We start from the raw sequence: 18,884 nt of genomic DNA, 5'->3' as shown, positions 1-18,884 counted from the left end.
AAATTAATAGTGTGAAGGGATAACACTGGACAGAAGGATGAATAGTTTTAAAAGGGCTGCCATGGCCTTCGTAAAAATGAATTATACTTAAAATGGTGGATAATCTATCTCATATCTCATAATATTGGAAACTTATTTCAAGCCAAATTGGTCACCAGACTTGTATCCAAATACATAAAACATCTTTCCTATGCCCAATGTGTCCATTACGATTGTAATAAATAGTATGAAATGGAATGTAAGCTTCAATTTTATTTATTTTATTTATTGTTAAACAACGCCACTACCACATTATCTCATTCAATTGTAGTGTTTCATTCATCCTCTTTTGTTGATAAAGGGGAAACCCGAAACTTTCATTTGATCTGTTTTTGTAATAAATTTGAAGCTTATGTTCAATTTCATACTATTTATTTCTTGGAGCTTCGAGCAGCAACATTTACTTGACGATTGTAATGGAATCGAATCGGTGACTGATTGATTGTCTACACACACTCTATTCTATTCCATGTCATCTCATACCCGTGCTATTTTACTCATGCTTTTTTGTTGTCTTCTATTGTTGTTCCTGTGATTTCCTGTATGCTTTGTTCTACCTTAGAATATTGAAATTGTCAAATAATAGTTTGCTTCTTTTTTTTTCTTCCTTTTAAAATAAAAAAAAAAAATTTCTTTTATAAGTGCCTAAAAGTTCATGATGGTTCTTTTATTTATTTATTTATTTTTTTTTTATATTTTTTTTTTTCAAAGTTGTATGATTCCGAAAGTTGTTCATACTTATTTCACCCAAAATCTTGTTTTTGTTGTTGTTGTTGTTATTATTATTATTATTATTATTATTATTATTATTATTATTATTATTATTATTTATTATTATTATTATTATTATTATTATTATTATATTTATTATTATTATTATTATTATTATTATTAAGTATAATAAATGACAGGTTGCATCATCACGCTATAGAAATTTCTTTAAGATTTGTCGGAACTTTCAAAATATAGAGTAGGAGTAGGAGTGTGTTGTAAAGTAAACTGCCTGCCTTGTCTCTAAAAGACTTGTATTGACTGTCAGATTATCCCTACCTCGTGATCTCAGAAAGTTAAACTTAGTATTCCTAATTATTAATATGATATAGATAAATTATATGTGACCCTTCGCCTCAAAACGGTATTAAGTCGGGATGGTTAAGCTGTTGAAAATTGAATTTATAGCCAGAAATATCAGACTAGTGTTGAGTTTGTATGTTTTATTGAGAAGAATGGATACCATGTTCTAGTGTGCTAATGCCAACAATTTATATTTTTGACCAGTTTTAACATTTAATTCGGCTTTTAAGCATCTGGTTCATTCCAACATAATTCCGTTTCGAGACGATGGGTCACAAATATGGTTGATATTCCAGGCTGATTTAATAATAATAATAATAATAATGCTGAAAACTTATATAGCGCTATAACTCCGAGACACCAGACTCTAAGCGCTTAAATTACAAATTACTTTGGCTGAAACATACTCATTCACACACACAAGCACACACACACACACACACACACATACACACACACAACACAACACACAACACAAACCAAACCTATCTTGCTTCTCATACCATCTACTAAAATTGAAACAAATATGTTTTAAGGGAACGTTTAAAAATAGACAAAGATTCTTTTTCACGAATGCTCTGCGGTAAGGCGTTCCAAATAGAGGGTCCGAAATGAGAAAAGGATCTCATTCCAGCATTTTTCCGAATTCGAGGGACAACTAGTTTTGTGGAATCACTGGCCGAACGTAAGGGGCGGGGTTTTGAATATCTTTCAATTAGTTCTGAAAGGTAGGAAGGGGCAGTACCTTCAAGACAACGATACACTAAAACACAAGCTTTGAATTTAATTCTTTTCCCAACAGGCAGCCAATGCAGGTCATGAAGTAGAGGTCCGGCAGAGTCGCACCTACGCTTCATGAATACTAGTCTGGCAGCGCTGTTTTGGACAATCTGAAGACGTTTCAGATTGTATTGCGAAACGCCAAACAACAGAGCATTACAATAATCCAATTTCGATAGTACGAGGGACACAACCAGGTGCTTGGTCACATCCTCAGATATGAACCGTCTAATGGAAGCAATCTTTTTTAGTTGGAAAAAGAGAGATCTAACCAAATTATTAACCTGATGCTCCATCGACAGTTCAGAGTCTAAGAATGTGCCAAGGTTTTTCACTTTGTCAACAATTTGAATAGAGGCATCCCCCAACTTCAAATCTGTTTCACTTTTCCACTTCCTGTTCCCCACATACAGCACCTCCGTCTTATCATCATTCAGTTTCAGTCTGTTCTCATTCATCCATTTCTTAACACTTTGGATACAATTTTTAGATAGTTATCATAAAAATGGTGGATTCCGCGAGTTTTTTCCCCCAATTTTAGGATGGTAGATTGTTGAGTGATGAATTCCTCTCATCGCATTTGTTTGTTTTATAAAGAAAAGACATGTTGTATTTATATATACACTCCGGCTCTATTATAACGAACTCCTTGGGACACTGAAAATTTGTTTTGTTATGTAGATTGTTTGTTATTTGGATATTTTAAACGAATTGGGGAGTTCGACTATTATGATAACCATCACTGTCTTTAGTCTGGCAGAGTAAAGGCACATATTATTTGTACTAGTACCAAGGATATGAAAGAGGACGGCAATATATACTTGTATTAAGATAGATAGATAGGTAGATAAATAGATAAAAGTGATTAATAGAAGACTGCATGACATTACCAAACAAATATTGTCAGATAGATTGATAGATAGATAAAGGTGATTAATAGAATACTCGATGACATCAACAAAATATTGTCATATCATAGATCAGTTTGACTTCAAAAAGTCTTTGAATATTTTTGAATATATTTCTATGGGACTGAAGTCTCAGTCAAAGCAGTTGCTTTTATAATTATGAAATTCATTATCAAGTTGGAAATAGGAAGCGTATAGCTTTTAGATGCTGATTTTGATCAAGTTTAAAAGGAAGAGAGAAAAAGAAATTTAGATAGAATTTATTGAGTTGTTGATGTTTTGTCATGTTATTGTCCCGTCTTGTTGTCAATGTGAATCTTTGCAAGATTGGATTCATCTGATTTCACTTGAGTTCTACATGGAGCAACGTTTTTGGTCATGGAAATTGTATGGTCTGTAGATGTCACTTGCTACAGCTGAGTAACGAATATCAGTAGAAAATGGCTGCGGGAGGGGGATGAATATATATATATATATATATATATATATATATATATATATAAGAGAGAGAGAGAGAGAGAGAGAGAGAGAGAGAGAGAGAGAGAGAAGCTTATGGTGTGTATATATACATATATATTTTTGAAAATGTATATGATTTGCATATTTTTAATGTTGGTGTCATTATCCAAAAGAAAGAAAAAAAGTTGATGTACAATTTTGAATGTGTTGGTGATAGATAATACAAGGTATATATTATTGTTATTTGTATAGAGGTATACTTTGATATGTTAAACATAGGAACAAGATGGAGAATATACAATGGCTGTTTAGTATTTTATATTTTCTACTCACTACTTTTATCATTTTCCATTTTCCTGGATCAGCTGCAGATGTAAACAGGGTTGTCACTTTTCCGTATATTAACCGAATTCTGTGTATTTTCCAGTCACCTGCTAGATGGAAGAAAACGAAGTACAAAAACTTCTTTTTTTTACCTAAGTTCAGTGCTCAGAAAAGGGTCGGTCGGTCAATGGGGTTTCTTGTGTAAAAGTTCCATAAATTTTTTCCATGCTGAATAATTGGCAACCCTGTATATAAATACTCCACGTGCCTTTCTCATAGATGCAATTATTGTCACAACAGCGTCATCTTATATTCCAAAGAATTTATTTTTTTGGTTTCCATGGTGACTGCCTTTTCTTACCAAACTTTCTTGAAAGGCTGTATCCGTTGTCCTTTCTATCGATTTAATTCCATAATGTTTTGGTTTTTTTCTCTAACGCATTAGGATGCTATTGAGGAGAACAAGTAGGTTGGCTGTCCCATAATTTCATATTTCACTATCCCTCTTTTTTGTTTTTTTAAAAAAAAATTTTTTAAATAAGCTTAAATAAAGGTTGGTAAGCTCGCAGCATCAGATTGTTATTTTTATCTTTAAAATAGTGAATATGTTGGAACTATTGAATAGTCTTGTTAAAACCATTTAACACTCTGGGTAGCCCAGTTGTAGCTAGAAGTAGAACCAATGATATAAAGGGGTTTTAAAAGAAAAGCTGTTTGTTTGGTTTAAAACAGACCTACCAACTGGAAATGTTTAAAAATTCGTAATTTTCCTGTAGAAAATAATACACTAGGCATTAAATCTACCCTTTTAAGTGAGCAATTTACCCTGAGAAAAAGATTGAATAACGTTTCTAAGTCTTTGCACTACTATTTGATTTAGTGTCGTATTTTCATTTTTGACATGATTTGTTGAATTCAAGAAGCTTATATTGTTATGCAGAAGAAGCCAAACATTCGTAGTTCTACAAATTATTCATGGAGGTTGGCAGATCTGATTAAATGAAGATTTTGCTTTGTGAGAGCTCGGAAGGTTTTTGATAATTTGAAAACCGATCAATGAATAGATATTTATCGGATAAAGATTTTCATCTCGATCAATGAATAGATATTTATCAGATAAAGATATTCATCTTGATCAATGAATAGAGATTTATCAGATAAAGATATTCATCTTGATCAATAAATAGATATTTATAAGGTAAAGATATAAATTTTGATCAATAAATAGATATTTACAAGATGAAACTATAAATATTGGTCAATAGATACAGATATTTACAAGAATTATATAAACTGTTTGAAATGGTATCTAAAGTAATCCACATATTTTTAATGATGTAATGTAAGTAATCTCAGCTGTTTTAACGAAGGTTGCCGTTGTTTGTTTATGTCAAAGCTCCCTATAAATCACAAACACCCTTGCCTCCAATTGACCTAAACTGCTGATCAAAGACAAACCATTGCCAATACATAACGCCCTAGTTTAATGATTGATTTTATGATTATATCAATAAATAATGTATTGTGAAACAGCCACACATAAACAAAACAAAAAAAGAAAAAGAACAAAATACTTAATACAGAATGTTTTGGGCTCAAATCTGTTTCCTCAGCAATCAAGAGAAAACAATTAATTCGATAATACTTCATGTAGAATTCAAAAAGTTTGGTTGTTTGGATATTCCTTGAAGTATTATTGTCGTTGTTGACTGCTGAGGAAGGATTTTTAGCCTGAAACGTTTTTTCCTTATTATTTTGTTCTTTTTTTTTTTTTTCAATGCTCCTTATTTATTTTAGTTCAGTCGTTTTTCATATCCATTCATTCATCCATCAACACATTATGTGTACCTTTGGACTGGTATGGCATGTCCATTCATTCATCTATCAACACATTGTGTGTACCTTTGGACTGGCCTTGTATGTCCATTCATTCATCTATCAACACATTATGTGTACTTTTGGACTGGCCTTGTATATCCATTCATTCATTCATCAAAACATTGTGTGTACCTTTGGACTGGCCTTGTATGTCCATTCATTCATCCATCAACACATTATGTGTACCTTTGGACTGGCCTTGTATATCCATTCATTCATCCATCAACACACTATGTGTACCTTTGGACTGGCCTCGCATCATGTCCAGTTTGTCGTTTAAAATGTGTTAAAATCAGCGACATCTATCGAGATATATGAAGTCCTAGGTTAAAATGGAAAGAAATAATATAGCAACACATCAACCTGGTTTCATTGTGGCACAAACGTTATTTACCTTTCTAAATTTGTACTTACCATCAATACTATTATTATTATTATTATCATTATTGTTATCATTGTCATCATCATTATCATCGTCATCGTCATTACTACCACCACCACCACCACCCCATCTTTGTCGCTGTCTTCTCAATTCATCACGCATGACATTTATGCAATGTTATTATATCAAATGTTTTGTATACCGCAATATTTATTGATTTTTTAACGACTTGTTAACCTTGTTAACGACTTGTACTATTTATGTAAAGCAGCAGGTTAGTGTGCCACTGACAATGTGGAAGGTTTTCATCACTTTATTTCTTGTCGTTGTCGTCGTACATCAATTCATTATTTTATTACAGGAGGGAGGGAGGGAGAGAGGAAGGGGGGGGGGGGGGGGGGTGACAATTATTTTCATTCTATATTTGTAAATTAAATTCCTAAAATGTTAATTTTTATATTTTCTTCTTGATTTTAATCTTATACTTAGTTGATCGATTATTTCTAGGGAACGGTAAAGTTAACGTTCCCATGTTTTAGTTTTAGTCAAGTTTTATCTACCCTTTGGTTTGACACCAATTTTTAAAAAAGTATTTGACATTCATTTTCGCATTTTGATCAAACGAAAATGGAAAACAAAAGGGAACTACATTTTAACTAGTTTTTTTAGGTTTAAATTGAAACAGATAAACAAAAATTTGATATTTAAAAAAATTCAAGGATGATTTTTTTACTTTTGAAGAGATCATGACATAGTGTGTCTTTTGCTTCCTATTTTAAAATGTCACATCGACAAATATCCCTTGACATATTTTACTTGTTTACACAACACGAATGTTAGGACAACACGAATATTAGGACATTCAACAAAATGGAATAAAAAAATAAAACGAATATACCAGACAAACTTGATGGCCAGACTGGTCAATATTGCTGGGCTCATCTATTCTCCGATGTATCGGTTTTCCATTTTTGTTTCTTCAAAGTTTTACAAATTATTCAAATTATGAATATTCTGTTTAGCAGTAAAAAAAAAAAACAAAACAAATTCATCAGCTTTTTAAAAAAAATTTTTTTATCAGCAATAGCTTCCTATGTAGCTATTGTAACATTATATGAATCTCACGATAAAGATCACATTTACAAAATGGGAATTTTTTATGAAGATGCAAAATTTTTGCATATTTTTAAAGCCTTTAAGGTTGTGAAATTATTTTTTTTTTGGTTGTGTTGTGATATGGTTATCTTTTAATGTTAAAGAAAAACTTTTTGAAATACCTGTTATAACGTGGAACTTTATTTAGTAGAATTGTCGGTTATTACTGTTGAAATTTCGTGAAAATCACAATATATAGAGCACATGTGAGGATTGCATTTTTCTCACTTTTTTTTTTTTAAAACTGGGACAGCGTTGTTTAGGTGTAAAATAGTTAGATGAGAAAAATACAATTATTTTAAAACTCTTTTTAAATAGTGGTGGAGCATTCTAAAAGATCTGTGCATCGATCTCTCAACAAATATTGATAGTTTGTACCATGTATTTCAGATGATTGTACCAGATTTTTGTATGGATTGTTTAATTAAATATTATGTGACACATCACTGATACATCATTTCATCCTGATGTATCCTTGATAGATTGCTTAATTAAATATTATGTGATTCATCACGTCATCCTGATGTATCATCGGGTTGAGTCAGATTCTGATATTTGAAATTAAAAGTCTTAAAAGTGCCAGACAAAGCTAAAAAGAAAAATACGAGAAAAAAAATCAGTCGACCTCGACTGGGGATTGAACCTCAGACCTTCTGATTACCAGTCAGACATGCTACCTTTACACCACAGAGGCCCCCGACATTTGGGATCATTTTAATACTTATATTCTTTATATTCTGACTGGTAGTCAGAAGGCCTGAGGTTCGATCCCCAGTTGGTTTACTGATTTTTTTGGGCTGTTTCATCTAAACCTTTGAATTATTCCGTCATCTTCCTTTTGGATGGCGCTGAAATGACTTGAAAGAATTGTAAGCGCTGTAAACAAACAAATAAACAAACAGGCATTAATTGAGAAATTGTCTAGCCTGCATTTTGAAAAGAATTGCAATTCCGATCTTTTGATTTGAAATTCAATTTTCATAGCGACTCAGTATACCCCAGATGAGATGGGAGGCACAAATGTTTACAACTATTGAAATTGAAATTATTGAGATAGAATGGAAGTTGTATGGAAATATTAATTACAATTTGAGAGTGTTTTATGTATTGTATGTACCTCCTACACACATTTTTTTAATTCATAGATCATATTTATACTGTGGCTTTGTTTGAATTGGGGGGGGGGGGGGGGGGGGACAGACAGAGAGAGAGAGAGAGTTTGCGAGTGTGTGTGTGTGTGTCTGTCAGTCCCACCATACATAATGATCAAATTAGAATATTATTATTATTCAATATTCACATTGTCTTCATTGTTCAAATGGCCATCTTATGTCTTCCTGTCTCTGAATTTCACTTCTTTTCTTTCTGTTTTCATAACGTTCATGATTTGAATGTGAGGAGGATAATCAAAATATTACAAATATTAATTGTATATTGTAATTTGTGTGTGTGTGTGTGAGTGTGGGCGATTGTGTGTGTGTGTTTGTGTGAGTGATTGCGTGTGTGTGTGTGTGTGACTTTATTTTTGATAGATTTGAATTTGAACAAAAGGGATATGTCACTGTCACCATAGCACAGACTGTGTCAACATGTTTTTTTGTTTTTTTGTTTTTTTTAAAGTAAGAGACATATTTTGTTTGTTATGTTGTTTTTTTTGGGGGGGGGGGGGGGTCACCATTGTGCAGTGATTAGCCTCCCCATATCACTTGGAAGTTCAATTTCCAACCGACATTGAAACAAGTTTAATTCAGGGCACCACTGATCATAGTTTCATTCTTGCAATTTGAGCGACAATTCTTGGTCTTGCATTACTTATAAATACTACCTTTATTTGTGTAGTTTTTTTGTTTTTTTTTACTGGCGCTGATATGACCCTAATGTATTGCAAGCGCCGTAAAACCTCTAAAAACGAACAAATTAGGTGATCTCAGACTTAGTGTGCTCTTGGAATCTACGTGTTTCCTATTTGAACCAATTCCCCTTCGTCTTACCTTTTTGGGGGTACTTTAATTGTAATTCTAGAAATTTTTACTATCTCATTTTTTTCCTTTTTACTGGCGCTGATATGACCTTAATGTGGTGCAAGCGCCGTAAAACCCTTAAAAACAACAAAACAAACAGTAAATCTTACTACTACTACTACTACTACTACTACTACTACTACTACTACTACTACTACTAGTACTACTACTACTACTACTACTACTACTACTACTACTACTACTACTACTACTACTACTAGTACTACTGCTACTACTACTAGTAGTAGTACTTTTATTATTTTGACACAATCTGTTCTAAGTGACAATACAGGCATGCCTACCATCACGTAATTTCCGGATTTGTCCCGGAAATTTATTTTAAAAAATAATGGCTGTCCCTGAAAATACGGAAGTTTACTTTTTGTCCCGGAAATTAAAAAAAAAAATCTACCATTATCCTACCACCACATAATCATCCCTACCACCACTACTACAACTACCACCCTACATCATCATCCCTACTCTCACGACAACAACTACCACCCTACATCATCATCCCCACTATCACGACAACTACCACCCTACATCATCATCCCTACCACCACTACAACAACTACCACCCTACATCATCATCCTCACTATCACGACAACAACTACCACCCTACATCATCATCCCCACTATCACGACAACAACTACCACCCTACATCATCATCCCCACTATCACGACAACAACTACCACCCTACATCATCATCCCCACTATCACGACAACAACTACAGCCACATCATCATCCCCACACTATCACGACAACAACCACCACCCCACATCATCATCCCCACTATCACGACAACAACTACAGCCACATCATCATCCCTACCACCCTACTACAACAACTACCACCACATCATCTTCCCTACCACCACTACCACAACCTTCACCACCACCACCACTACTTTAAACACCCCCACCACCAGATCATCAGCCATCAACAAACCATATAATTCGGAAATTGGCCTTTCTAACGGTCTAAGTACTTTGATTGTGAGCTCTTTGAATCTACATCTGTTTCCTATTTGAACAAATTCCCCTTTTGTCTTCATTTTTCTTGGATGCTTTAATTGTAATTCTAGAACTTTTTACTTTTCCATTTTCACCCTTTTTACTGGCGCTGATATGACCTTAAATGTGTTACAAGTGCCGTAAAACCCATAAAAACAAACAAAATTTCTAACGGTGCACTTTTGGCTATTTCATCATTACTTTTGGCTATTTCATCAGCACTTTTGGCTATTTCATCAGCACTTTTGGCTATTTCATCAGCAGTTTTGGCTATTTCATCAGCACTTTCGGTAAATATCATAGGGGTAGTAGACTTACTGGCAAAACAGATTATTTTCATTTTGGCCAGTATTTTTGAAAAGAACAAACTTTAAGCTAAATGATACAGAGGAATATAGTCAACACTCTCAAAGTCAACTCCAATATCAGGATTCCACTGTATTGATAAATTAAGATGACCTCCAATACGGCCCTAAAATCTCTTACTCTTAAGCAGGATTAAAGTTTAAAATGTGAAGGGCATTGTTTGTTTTGATATGTCTGTATTTGAACTGAGCAAACTAAAAAAAAATGTGTTTTTTTTTTTCCACATCTACGTCAGGCACACAGAAGTTTCACATTATTATGTAAACAATTGGATCGGTCGAGGTCATCGTTGAACACTACAAAATAACACAATAACGTGTTAACAATTGGATCGATCAAGCCCACCGTTAAATAAGAATTTAGTGGTTAAAGATTGTAAGTCTTCCATATGACATCATGTCATGTCGACTATTTGGTGTGTCACTGAAGTTTTACAAATGTACACACCTGATAGATCACTGCGCTTTAGCACACTTAATCTAATCAGAAAAACAGAATACTCACTCCACCAAACGGCTTTCGCCATCACCACCATCATCACATTTAACATCAGCTCCACTACCACCACCAACAACACCACAATCACAATCATCATCACCACCATCTTCGTCGTCATCGTCATCGTCATAATCAATCATTATCATCGTCATCGTCATATTAATCATCATACTCATCAGTTGATGTTTTGTTCGTAACATGTCCCTGACATTTGTAACTGAGGGTAGGCATGTCTGCAATGACGGAAGTGTGACTAATTTACATTTCTTCATATCACCATAACCATTGTTGTAATTATCAACTATCCATGAAGTTTGGCCATGATTACCGTTGTTGTTTACGATATTATACATTGAAGATGATCTATGCTACAATAATTAAATAATTAATGAATGAATAAAAAATTATAAACTTTTCACCATGTTTAAGAGTGTTACCTGATTGCCCTTACAAGATTGATTTAAGTTTTATGATGGTTTCCGTTGGAATAAATAACAATGTGAAATTGAATGTAAGCTTCAATTTAATATACGAAAACGGATAAAATGGACGTCTCGGATTTCCCCATTATCAACAAAACGGGATGAATGAAACGCTACAGACGAATGAGATAATGTGGTTGTGGCGTTGTTAAGATGAAAAACATTAATTCCCGTTGGTATTATTATGACCTTCTTCTTCTTCTTCTTCTTCTTCTTCTTCTTCTTCTTCTTCTTCTTCTTCTTCTTCTTCTTCTTCTTCTTCTTCTTCTTCTCTTCTTCTTCTTCTTCTTCTTCTTTCTTCTTCTTCTTCTTCTTCTTCTTCTTCTTCTTCTTCTTCTCTCTTCTTCTTCTTCTTCTTCTTCTTCTTCTTCTTCTTCTTCTTCTTCTTCTTCTTCTTCTTCTTCTTCTTCTTCTTCTTCTTCTTCTTCTTCTTCTTCTTCTTCTTCTTCTTCTTCTTCTTTTTCCTCCTCTTCCTCCTTCGGGCAGCCAACTCCATCATGCTGGGGTGACAAGCGCTGTGCCGCCATGTTGTATGCGCTCAGAGCGGCCAAGAGTTGTTCATGACTTGGTTCTGTCACTATTCCTTCTGGTATACTGTTCAATTCCTCTGGTTCGTGACGAAAACGCTATGTTTTCTCTAATATGTTGTTTGATCTCTTGATTGTGTATGTCAAGAGGCGGGTTCTGGGTGGGGTTCCTGACCTCTCATAGTGGGCAGGGAGGCACTTACTGTGTCTTCTATCCCATTATATCTGTTTTCCAACATGCTTTCTGTCTTTGTCTTGGAATGAGATTACTTGGTTTTGTCTGGCCCTGGGTCGGAGTCCTGGCTGGGAGGGAAACAGTCAAATGCATCGTTATTGTTTTGGGAGATGATATTTTTTTCCTTGTAGATCTCTCTGTTATGTATTATTATATTTGTTTTGTTTTTTTTTTAAATGTAGGCTAAAATGTTAGCATTTGAGTGTATTCCTCTTTGTTGGATCTTGTGCTTGTGTCCGGATGAGACTTATAGGTGATCTCAAACTAAGTACATTGATTGTGTGCTCTTGGAATCTACATCTGATCCCTATTTTTTCCCAGTTCCCCTGTGTCTTACTTTTTCTTGGGTGCTTTAATTGTAATTCTAGAACTTTTTACTATCCCATTTTCTTCATTTTTACTGGCGCTGATATAACCTAAATGTGTTGCAAGCGCCGTAAAACCCTTAAACTTAAAAACAAACGAACAAAACAAACATCTCTCTGTTACCTATTATAATATTTGTTATTTTGAATGTAGGCTATAATGTAAGCATTTGAGGTGATCTCAAACTAAGTACATTGATGGTGTGCTCTTGGAATCTACATCTGTTTCCTATTTGAACCAATTACCCTTTGTCTTACCTTTTCTTTGGTGCTTTAAATTGTATTTCTATAAATTTTTACTATCCCATTTTCTTCGTTTTTGCTGGCGCTGATATGACCCTAATGTGTTGCAAGCGTCGTAAAACCCTTAAAAAACAAACATAAAACAAGAAGTTTTTTCATTGTTTGGGTTATTACTTTTCACAATCCACATCTTTTAGCAGCTTCGTTTCACTTTGTTATTTGTCATTGTCACTAATTTAACAACAATATATTTTTTTTGGGAAAAAGCCCCATTCACCCTCAAGGGAATATTTTTGAATACGTAAACCCTTGTCTATTCCAAGGGATGACTGGAGTAATAACACATGTGTCAGTCCGTAGCTTGCCATCGTTATGTTATAGCCTGATACTGAAATCCAAAAAGGACTGGCAGTTTGACGTCATTATTTGGTTTTTGCACCGCCGAGTGAGTTGTTAGTAGAGCTCATGGAAACAAGTTATCTCATTGGTTGAACTATTGAATACAACTCACGATTTGTTTTCTTTTGTGAAAAAGACTGGCATTTTGACGTCATTTTTTTGGTCAGTATCAGGCCATAACTTTACGAAGGTCACGGTCAGTGGCAGTACAGTGCGCTATGTGGAAGACAGAATTACCAGGCCTGACTCACTCAATCCTACAGATTTTTGCTACTTTTCAAAATGGGGAAAAAATGTATTAAAAATGAGCATGTATATAGATAGTTTTATTCAACTATCATTAACGTGTAAAAATTAAAAATATTATCTTTGATACTACTACGCCTATAATTTGTCTCATAAAAATGTAATAAATAGGCATGGAGTGAGCGTAACCCGGGTCAACTACGGATATAGTCGGTGTTAGGGTTAAGTGAGTTAATATAACTTGCTGTGTAAGGATCAGACTAAAGCAGAGCTGCCTATTTGAAAATTCAAAAATTCGTAGTTTTCAAGTAAAAAATAAGAAGTAAATCGCAATAAATAGCATCCCAAATGAATTATTCGCCTTCAACGTGGTCGAAAAATACGCCAAAGTCCTAATTACAGTTTCTTATCAACCAAATTCTCCTTTTCAACAGGATTTTATTGAATCAAAAATGTCTATACAGTTCTCTAGCTGGAGCCAAAAAAATTCGTAATTCTACGAATTTTTCGTAGTTTTAGGCAGAACTGCTAAAGTGATCTCAAGGTACACGAAGAGCGTGCTCTTGGAATCTTCAACTATTCCATATGTCAACCATTCCCCTTTGTTTTACTTTTTATCGTGTGCTATTAATTATAAATCTAGAATTGTATGGCCATCCCATAATCTTCCTTTTTTTTTTAACTGGTAATGAAATGACCTGAATTTGGAGCGAGCGCCGTCGAAGTGAAACCCTTAAGGTAAAAAAAAAAAAAACAACAAACAAACAAAAACGCATAAGAGATATTGCGCTACCCCTCTTCACCGTGTTAAAATGCATTTCAGCTCCTGTGCCCCCTCTCACTCTCCCAGAAGAGATGAAAATATACCAGCTAATAAAGCCATGACAACTTGTTTCACCCCATCTGGACACAAGAAATATAAAGGGCAGAGCACTCACGTCAATTCACAATGTCTGAATAAAGACCCCCCCCCCCCCCCCCAAAAAAAAAAAAAAAAAAAAAATACGCCTCCAAAATGATCAAGAACGAAGATATTCGGACATTGACATCCACAGCAAAAGACCGTGAACTGTGGAAGGAAGTGACACAAGACGATTAACGTGAGAGGTGATTAGTAAGCGAAAGGCATTAAGTGAACTGCATAATATATTATTTTATTTTATTGCTTATTTTTGTGGGGTATCGTATATTCAGTACTTTTTTTTTTTCAGTTGTTGTCTATGCAATCTCAATCTGTCTAATCTTTGCTCTTCGTTTCCGGTCAGTGCCCATCCATATTTCGCCAGTTGTATGTGAGCCTACATAAGCACTGATTTTACAAGGGTTGTGTATAATTTGTTTTTGGTGTTCTTTTTATTTTATCTTTTCTAATCTATATATTTAATGATTTATTAAGTGCAATCGCCGATACATGTTTTCGTGTTTCTACGTTTCCCTGTCTCCTATTTATTAGTGATCCCCCCTTTTCGTGGCTCTCAATACATCTTCCACCATTGACAGTAATATTACATGTTTTCTCAGCATTAGAGATAGAATACAACTATAGTTGGTTGTTGTAGAACTTCTTGTATATCTTTTACTTGTTTGAAGCCGAAAAATTACTGGGGTTTTTTTTTTTATTTTTTTTATTTTTTTTTGGGGGGGGGGGGGGGTATTTTCTTATCGTTGTTGTTTTGTTGTTTTTTTAACCGGGTCATTCAACAATTGATGCTTCAGCTATCAAGAAACTACGTATCATCTAAAAAGTATGGTTTATGATTTTTTAAATTTATTTTATTGAATGTTGCAGGAGTGAAAAAAAAAACGCGACGTTCTAGGATATTTTTATATAACTAGGTCACTGGGTGGAGTTCCTGACCTCCCATAGCGGGCAGGGAGGCATTTACTTTTTCTTTCATCCCCCTGTATTTGTTTTCCGACTTGCTTCCTCTCTTTGTCTTGGAATGCGATTACTTGGTTTTGTCCTGGCCCTGGCCGGATACCCTTGCTGAGAGGGAGACTGTCAAATGTATAGTTAGTTTTGGGAGATGATATTCTTTTCCTTTTTAAATCATCTCTCTGTTATGCACTGTATTATTTGTTGATTACATATGATATATGATTTGTAAACATTTCAGTGTATTCCTCTTAGTAGGGACATGTGCTTGTATCTGGGTGAGACTTTTAGTGATCTCAAACTAAGTGTGTGTGTGTGTGTGTGTGTGTGTGTGTGTGCGTGTCATTGATTTTCATTTATTATTGTAATTGTATTGAAAGTTTTCTCAACTTGTTATTTTTCCTTTTTATATTGAACAGAAACTTAAATGGCGTTGGTATTGGCGAAAAAAAGAAGTGCCTGCCCCATCCCCTCCTCCGTTTTCCCATAACCCCCCTGGTCACAATTGTGGACTTCCCTGTTGTAACCAGACGTTAGAGGTTGAGGTCAAGCCCATTCCAAACCAGAGGGGGTGTGTGGTTGTCCCTATCGTCACACCAGCAGAGCTTTCCGAGTCCAATTTTGTCATGAAAAAAGCTCACCGGCCTTCATCGCTGCCTTTCGGGAATTTCCCAGTGCATTCACAGTCCCACGACGCGTTCCATAACTTTTACGAAACGCCATCGTCCAGTGTGAAATCGCCTTGGATGGGTACGTCACGCGACTCGACGCCTGATGACGCCATTGAGGATGATGTGTCTGATGGTGAGTATGACGAAGACACGCTGGGTAGGAGATTGATTCGAATAGAACATCGTACAGACGTGATCGCTCCAGAACCGTCAGCAGAACTCATTGCCATGCACGGCATGGGAGCTGTGGAGGAAAGCGCTACTTTACTCAGGCGACGAAATAAGCCTCTTGCTCAATGGGAACAAATAAAGCACCGACATTTTACCCTCCCCGACTCCCCGCAAACCCCTCATCACATCATGTTCTTAAACCACCAGCCAGGGGAGAGCACCGACTACCATCCAGATAGGGATAGTGGATATATGTCCCCTGGTCACACGAGTACTCTCAAATCAGAGTTGATGAACACGTTGAAGAAATACGAAACTCTCGCAAACGAACAAGAAAAAGCAAGCGACGAAAAGAAAAATACAAAGGCTGAGAATAATTCCCCGAATGGAAACTGTTGTAGTAACGACTCCAACATTGCTGAAAAGAACGACATTTCTGATTCAAAATCAGTTTTATCAGAAGGAAACGTTTCACTTTTTTCAAAGGAAGGAAGTAGTCCGGATAGAAGGGGAAGTAAGGCCAAAATCACAGAGACGAGTCTCCCGCCTCTTCCAATAATGGAAGTATCAATTCGCGATTCGCTCGCCTCCACATGCAAATCGGATACACCTCTGATTGAAGAGGACAACGAAAGTTTAATAGAAGATACCGATCATATTTATGACGTCGTTAATGACGTCAAGGCTGCTTCAGATAAATTGGCTCAAGATGAGAAAGCCGAAAAGGAAAAACATGAGAAGGAGGAGAGAGAAGTTGAATGTGTAAGTGTAAGTAAGATCGAAAATAAGAATTTGTCTAAAGTAAAATCGTCTGCATCGGATTTGCTTAACATGTCAGATTCAGACATGGACAGTGGAAGTAGTGGCGCTTACAATGCGTCAGTCAGTGATTACAACACGGAAAGTTATATCTATAATGGGTCATTGTGGAGTCAGAAAAAAGATGGTGATAATACAGATAGTATCTACTATCAAGGATCTTTATTAAGGCATAGGTTTGTCGCCGAGCGTTCTAAAAAACCAATCATTTTTATGATGGGAGGAAGGCCGATTGTTTTAAACAAAAAGAACACCGGGATACACGACAGAGAAGCGGATTTCCAACAATATTATAACAGTTCTCAGCGGTCAGATATCAGCTGTTCCTCGTCAGAGCAAAGAATCGTCCCCAAACTTCAACTGGATTGCAATATTAGAAGAAGGTTGTCTTTAATTGACTCACACGGGGAAGACTTTGTCAAATCAAAACCACCGCCTGTCCTCACTATCAATGATGGTATGGCATATTCTGGCGGTTTGCCTCTAAGTGGATTAAACATCGACTCTTCCACAAAGCTCAAACTGTGGGATTTACGACTCATCTCAATCAACAGAGAAGAGAACAATTATTCAACTTTCCCGCCTCGACGCCCAGCCAGCGAAGATCTTTGTATCGGATCGTTCTCTAGAACTCCAGGCCTGGGATTCCGACATCGCCATAACAGTGACGTGGCCACTGACCAATATGTCGGACAAAAGATTCAACGCATTCTGCGATCACCAGTTTTAACCCGATCTACTGGTGTGGCCAATTTCGCGACGTTTTCTGATCTGGAATTTCCCAGTGATCTGGCGCTGAAGACTTTGAATAAAATTGATGGGTCTTGGGGCACTGGAAAAGGAATCAACAGTTCTAGAAATTTCTTAAATCCAATGGATTTTATAAATGACGGACTGGACGGCAAAGTAGGGGATTTAAATCTGTATCCTTCTCTATTCGATGCGGATGAAGAATCGTCTGTCTATGAGTCCCCAAGTTTTTCAAGGATTTATCGTTTGAGTTTACACCAAAAAGGATCTGGGAGTGACTCTAAGAACGATAGTGGTGGTGGTGGATGTGAGAGTGTATTTTCGAGTAGTCGTACCGGGGGTAGTGTCAGTGGTGGTGTGAGTGGAAGCAAAGGAGGGAGCGGAAGTGGTATCTATGATGCTGACAGTAGTCTGTACGGCGGGAGTATTTACGGAAGTACATTTGGTTGGAAGGGGATTGGGGAGTACAACTTCAATAAGAGAAATAGGAAAGACAGCGATAGTAAAAGCGATTATCGCCATGATAAGGAAAGAGTCAAAGACCCAAACCATGTTGTGTGGGGTGACGCCAGTTTCGTGGACTGGAGAAGACAAGCAAGTCTTTTCAAAGACAGGCAGTTTATTACAATGATTCTTTGAAAACTGTCGGCATGGAATATGAGGACATTTCTACCCCTGTGTTACTGAATTAAGGCGAACGTGAACAACCCAAATCTGTTGCGATTGCTTTGTATCTTCTAAGCTAGAGAATTAAATAGAAGAAAACTGAATATGTGACATTTCGGCTCAAAACGGTATTATGTCGGAACGAACCAGATGCTTAAATGCCGAATTAAATGTTAAACTGGTCAAAAATATAAATTGTTGGCATTAGCACCCTAGAATATGGTATCCATTCTCCTCAATAAAACATACAAACTCAACACAAGTCTGATATTTCTGGCTATAAATTCAATTATCAACATCTTAACCAACCCGACTTGATACCGTTTTGAGGCGAAGGGTCACATATTAAATGATCGCAATAAAGTTTGTGATAACTGAACAGAAAAGCTTTCAGTGAGTTAAACGGCGAAACGTCCACAAAAATAAACAATGATTCCACTCGTCTCAGTCAAAGAAAAACACAATTTATATTTGAATGTTTGAAATCAAAAAGAATTAATAATCGGGCGTTCTAACTCCCTATTTCCTTG

General features: G+C 35.7%; 1 protein-coding gene across 3 annotated transcripts in view; it reads left to right on the top strand.

Annotated features, from left to right (window-relative positions):
* The window catches only part of LOC144959391 (uncharacterized), a 190,401-nt gene that overhangs the window by 171,109 nt on the left and 408 nt on the right, over nt 1-18,884 (top strand). For all 3 annotated transcript variants that reach the window (XM_078891966.1, XM_078891965.1, XM_078891964.1), the window contains one exon: nt 15,697-18,884. This exon is cut by the window's right edge and continues 408 nt beyond it. In XM_078891966.1, coding sequence (XP_078748092.1) covers nt 15,697-18,327 — 2,631 coding nt within the window. In that variant the 3' untranslated portion in view covers nt 18,328-18,884. The remainder of the gene's footprint in view (nt 1-15,696) is intronic.

This window comes from Berghia stephanieae, chromosome 14, assembly GCF_034508935.2.
Source record: "Berghia stephanieae isolate SIO BIC M18660-M18661 chromosome 14, UCSD_Bste_1.3, whole genome shotgun sequence".
NCBI lineage: Eukaryota > Metazoa > Mollusca > Gastropoda > Nudibranchia > Aeolidiidae > Berghia > Berghia stephanieae.
Note: the sequence above shows the minus strand (reverse complement) of the source record. Positions and strands in the feature narration are given on the sequence as shown.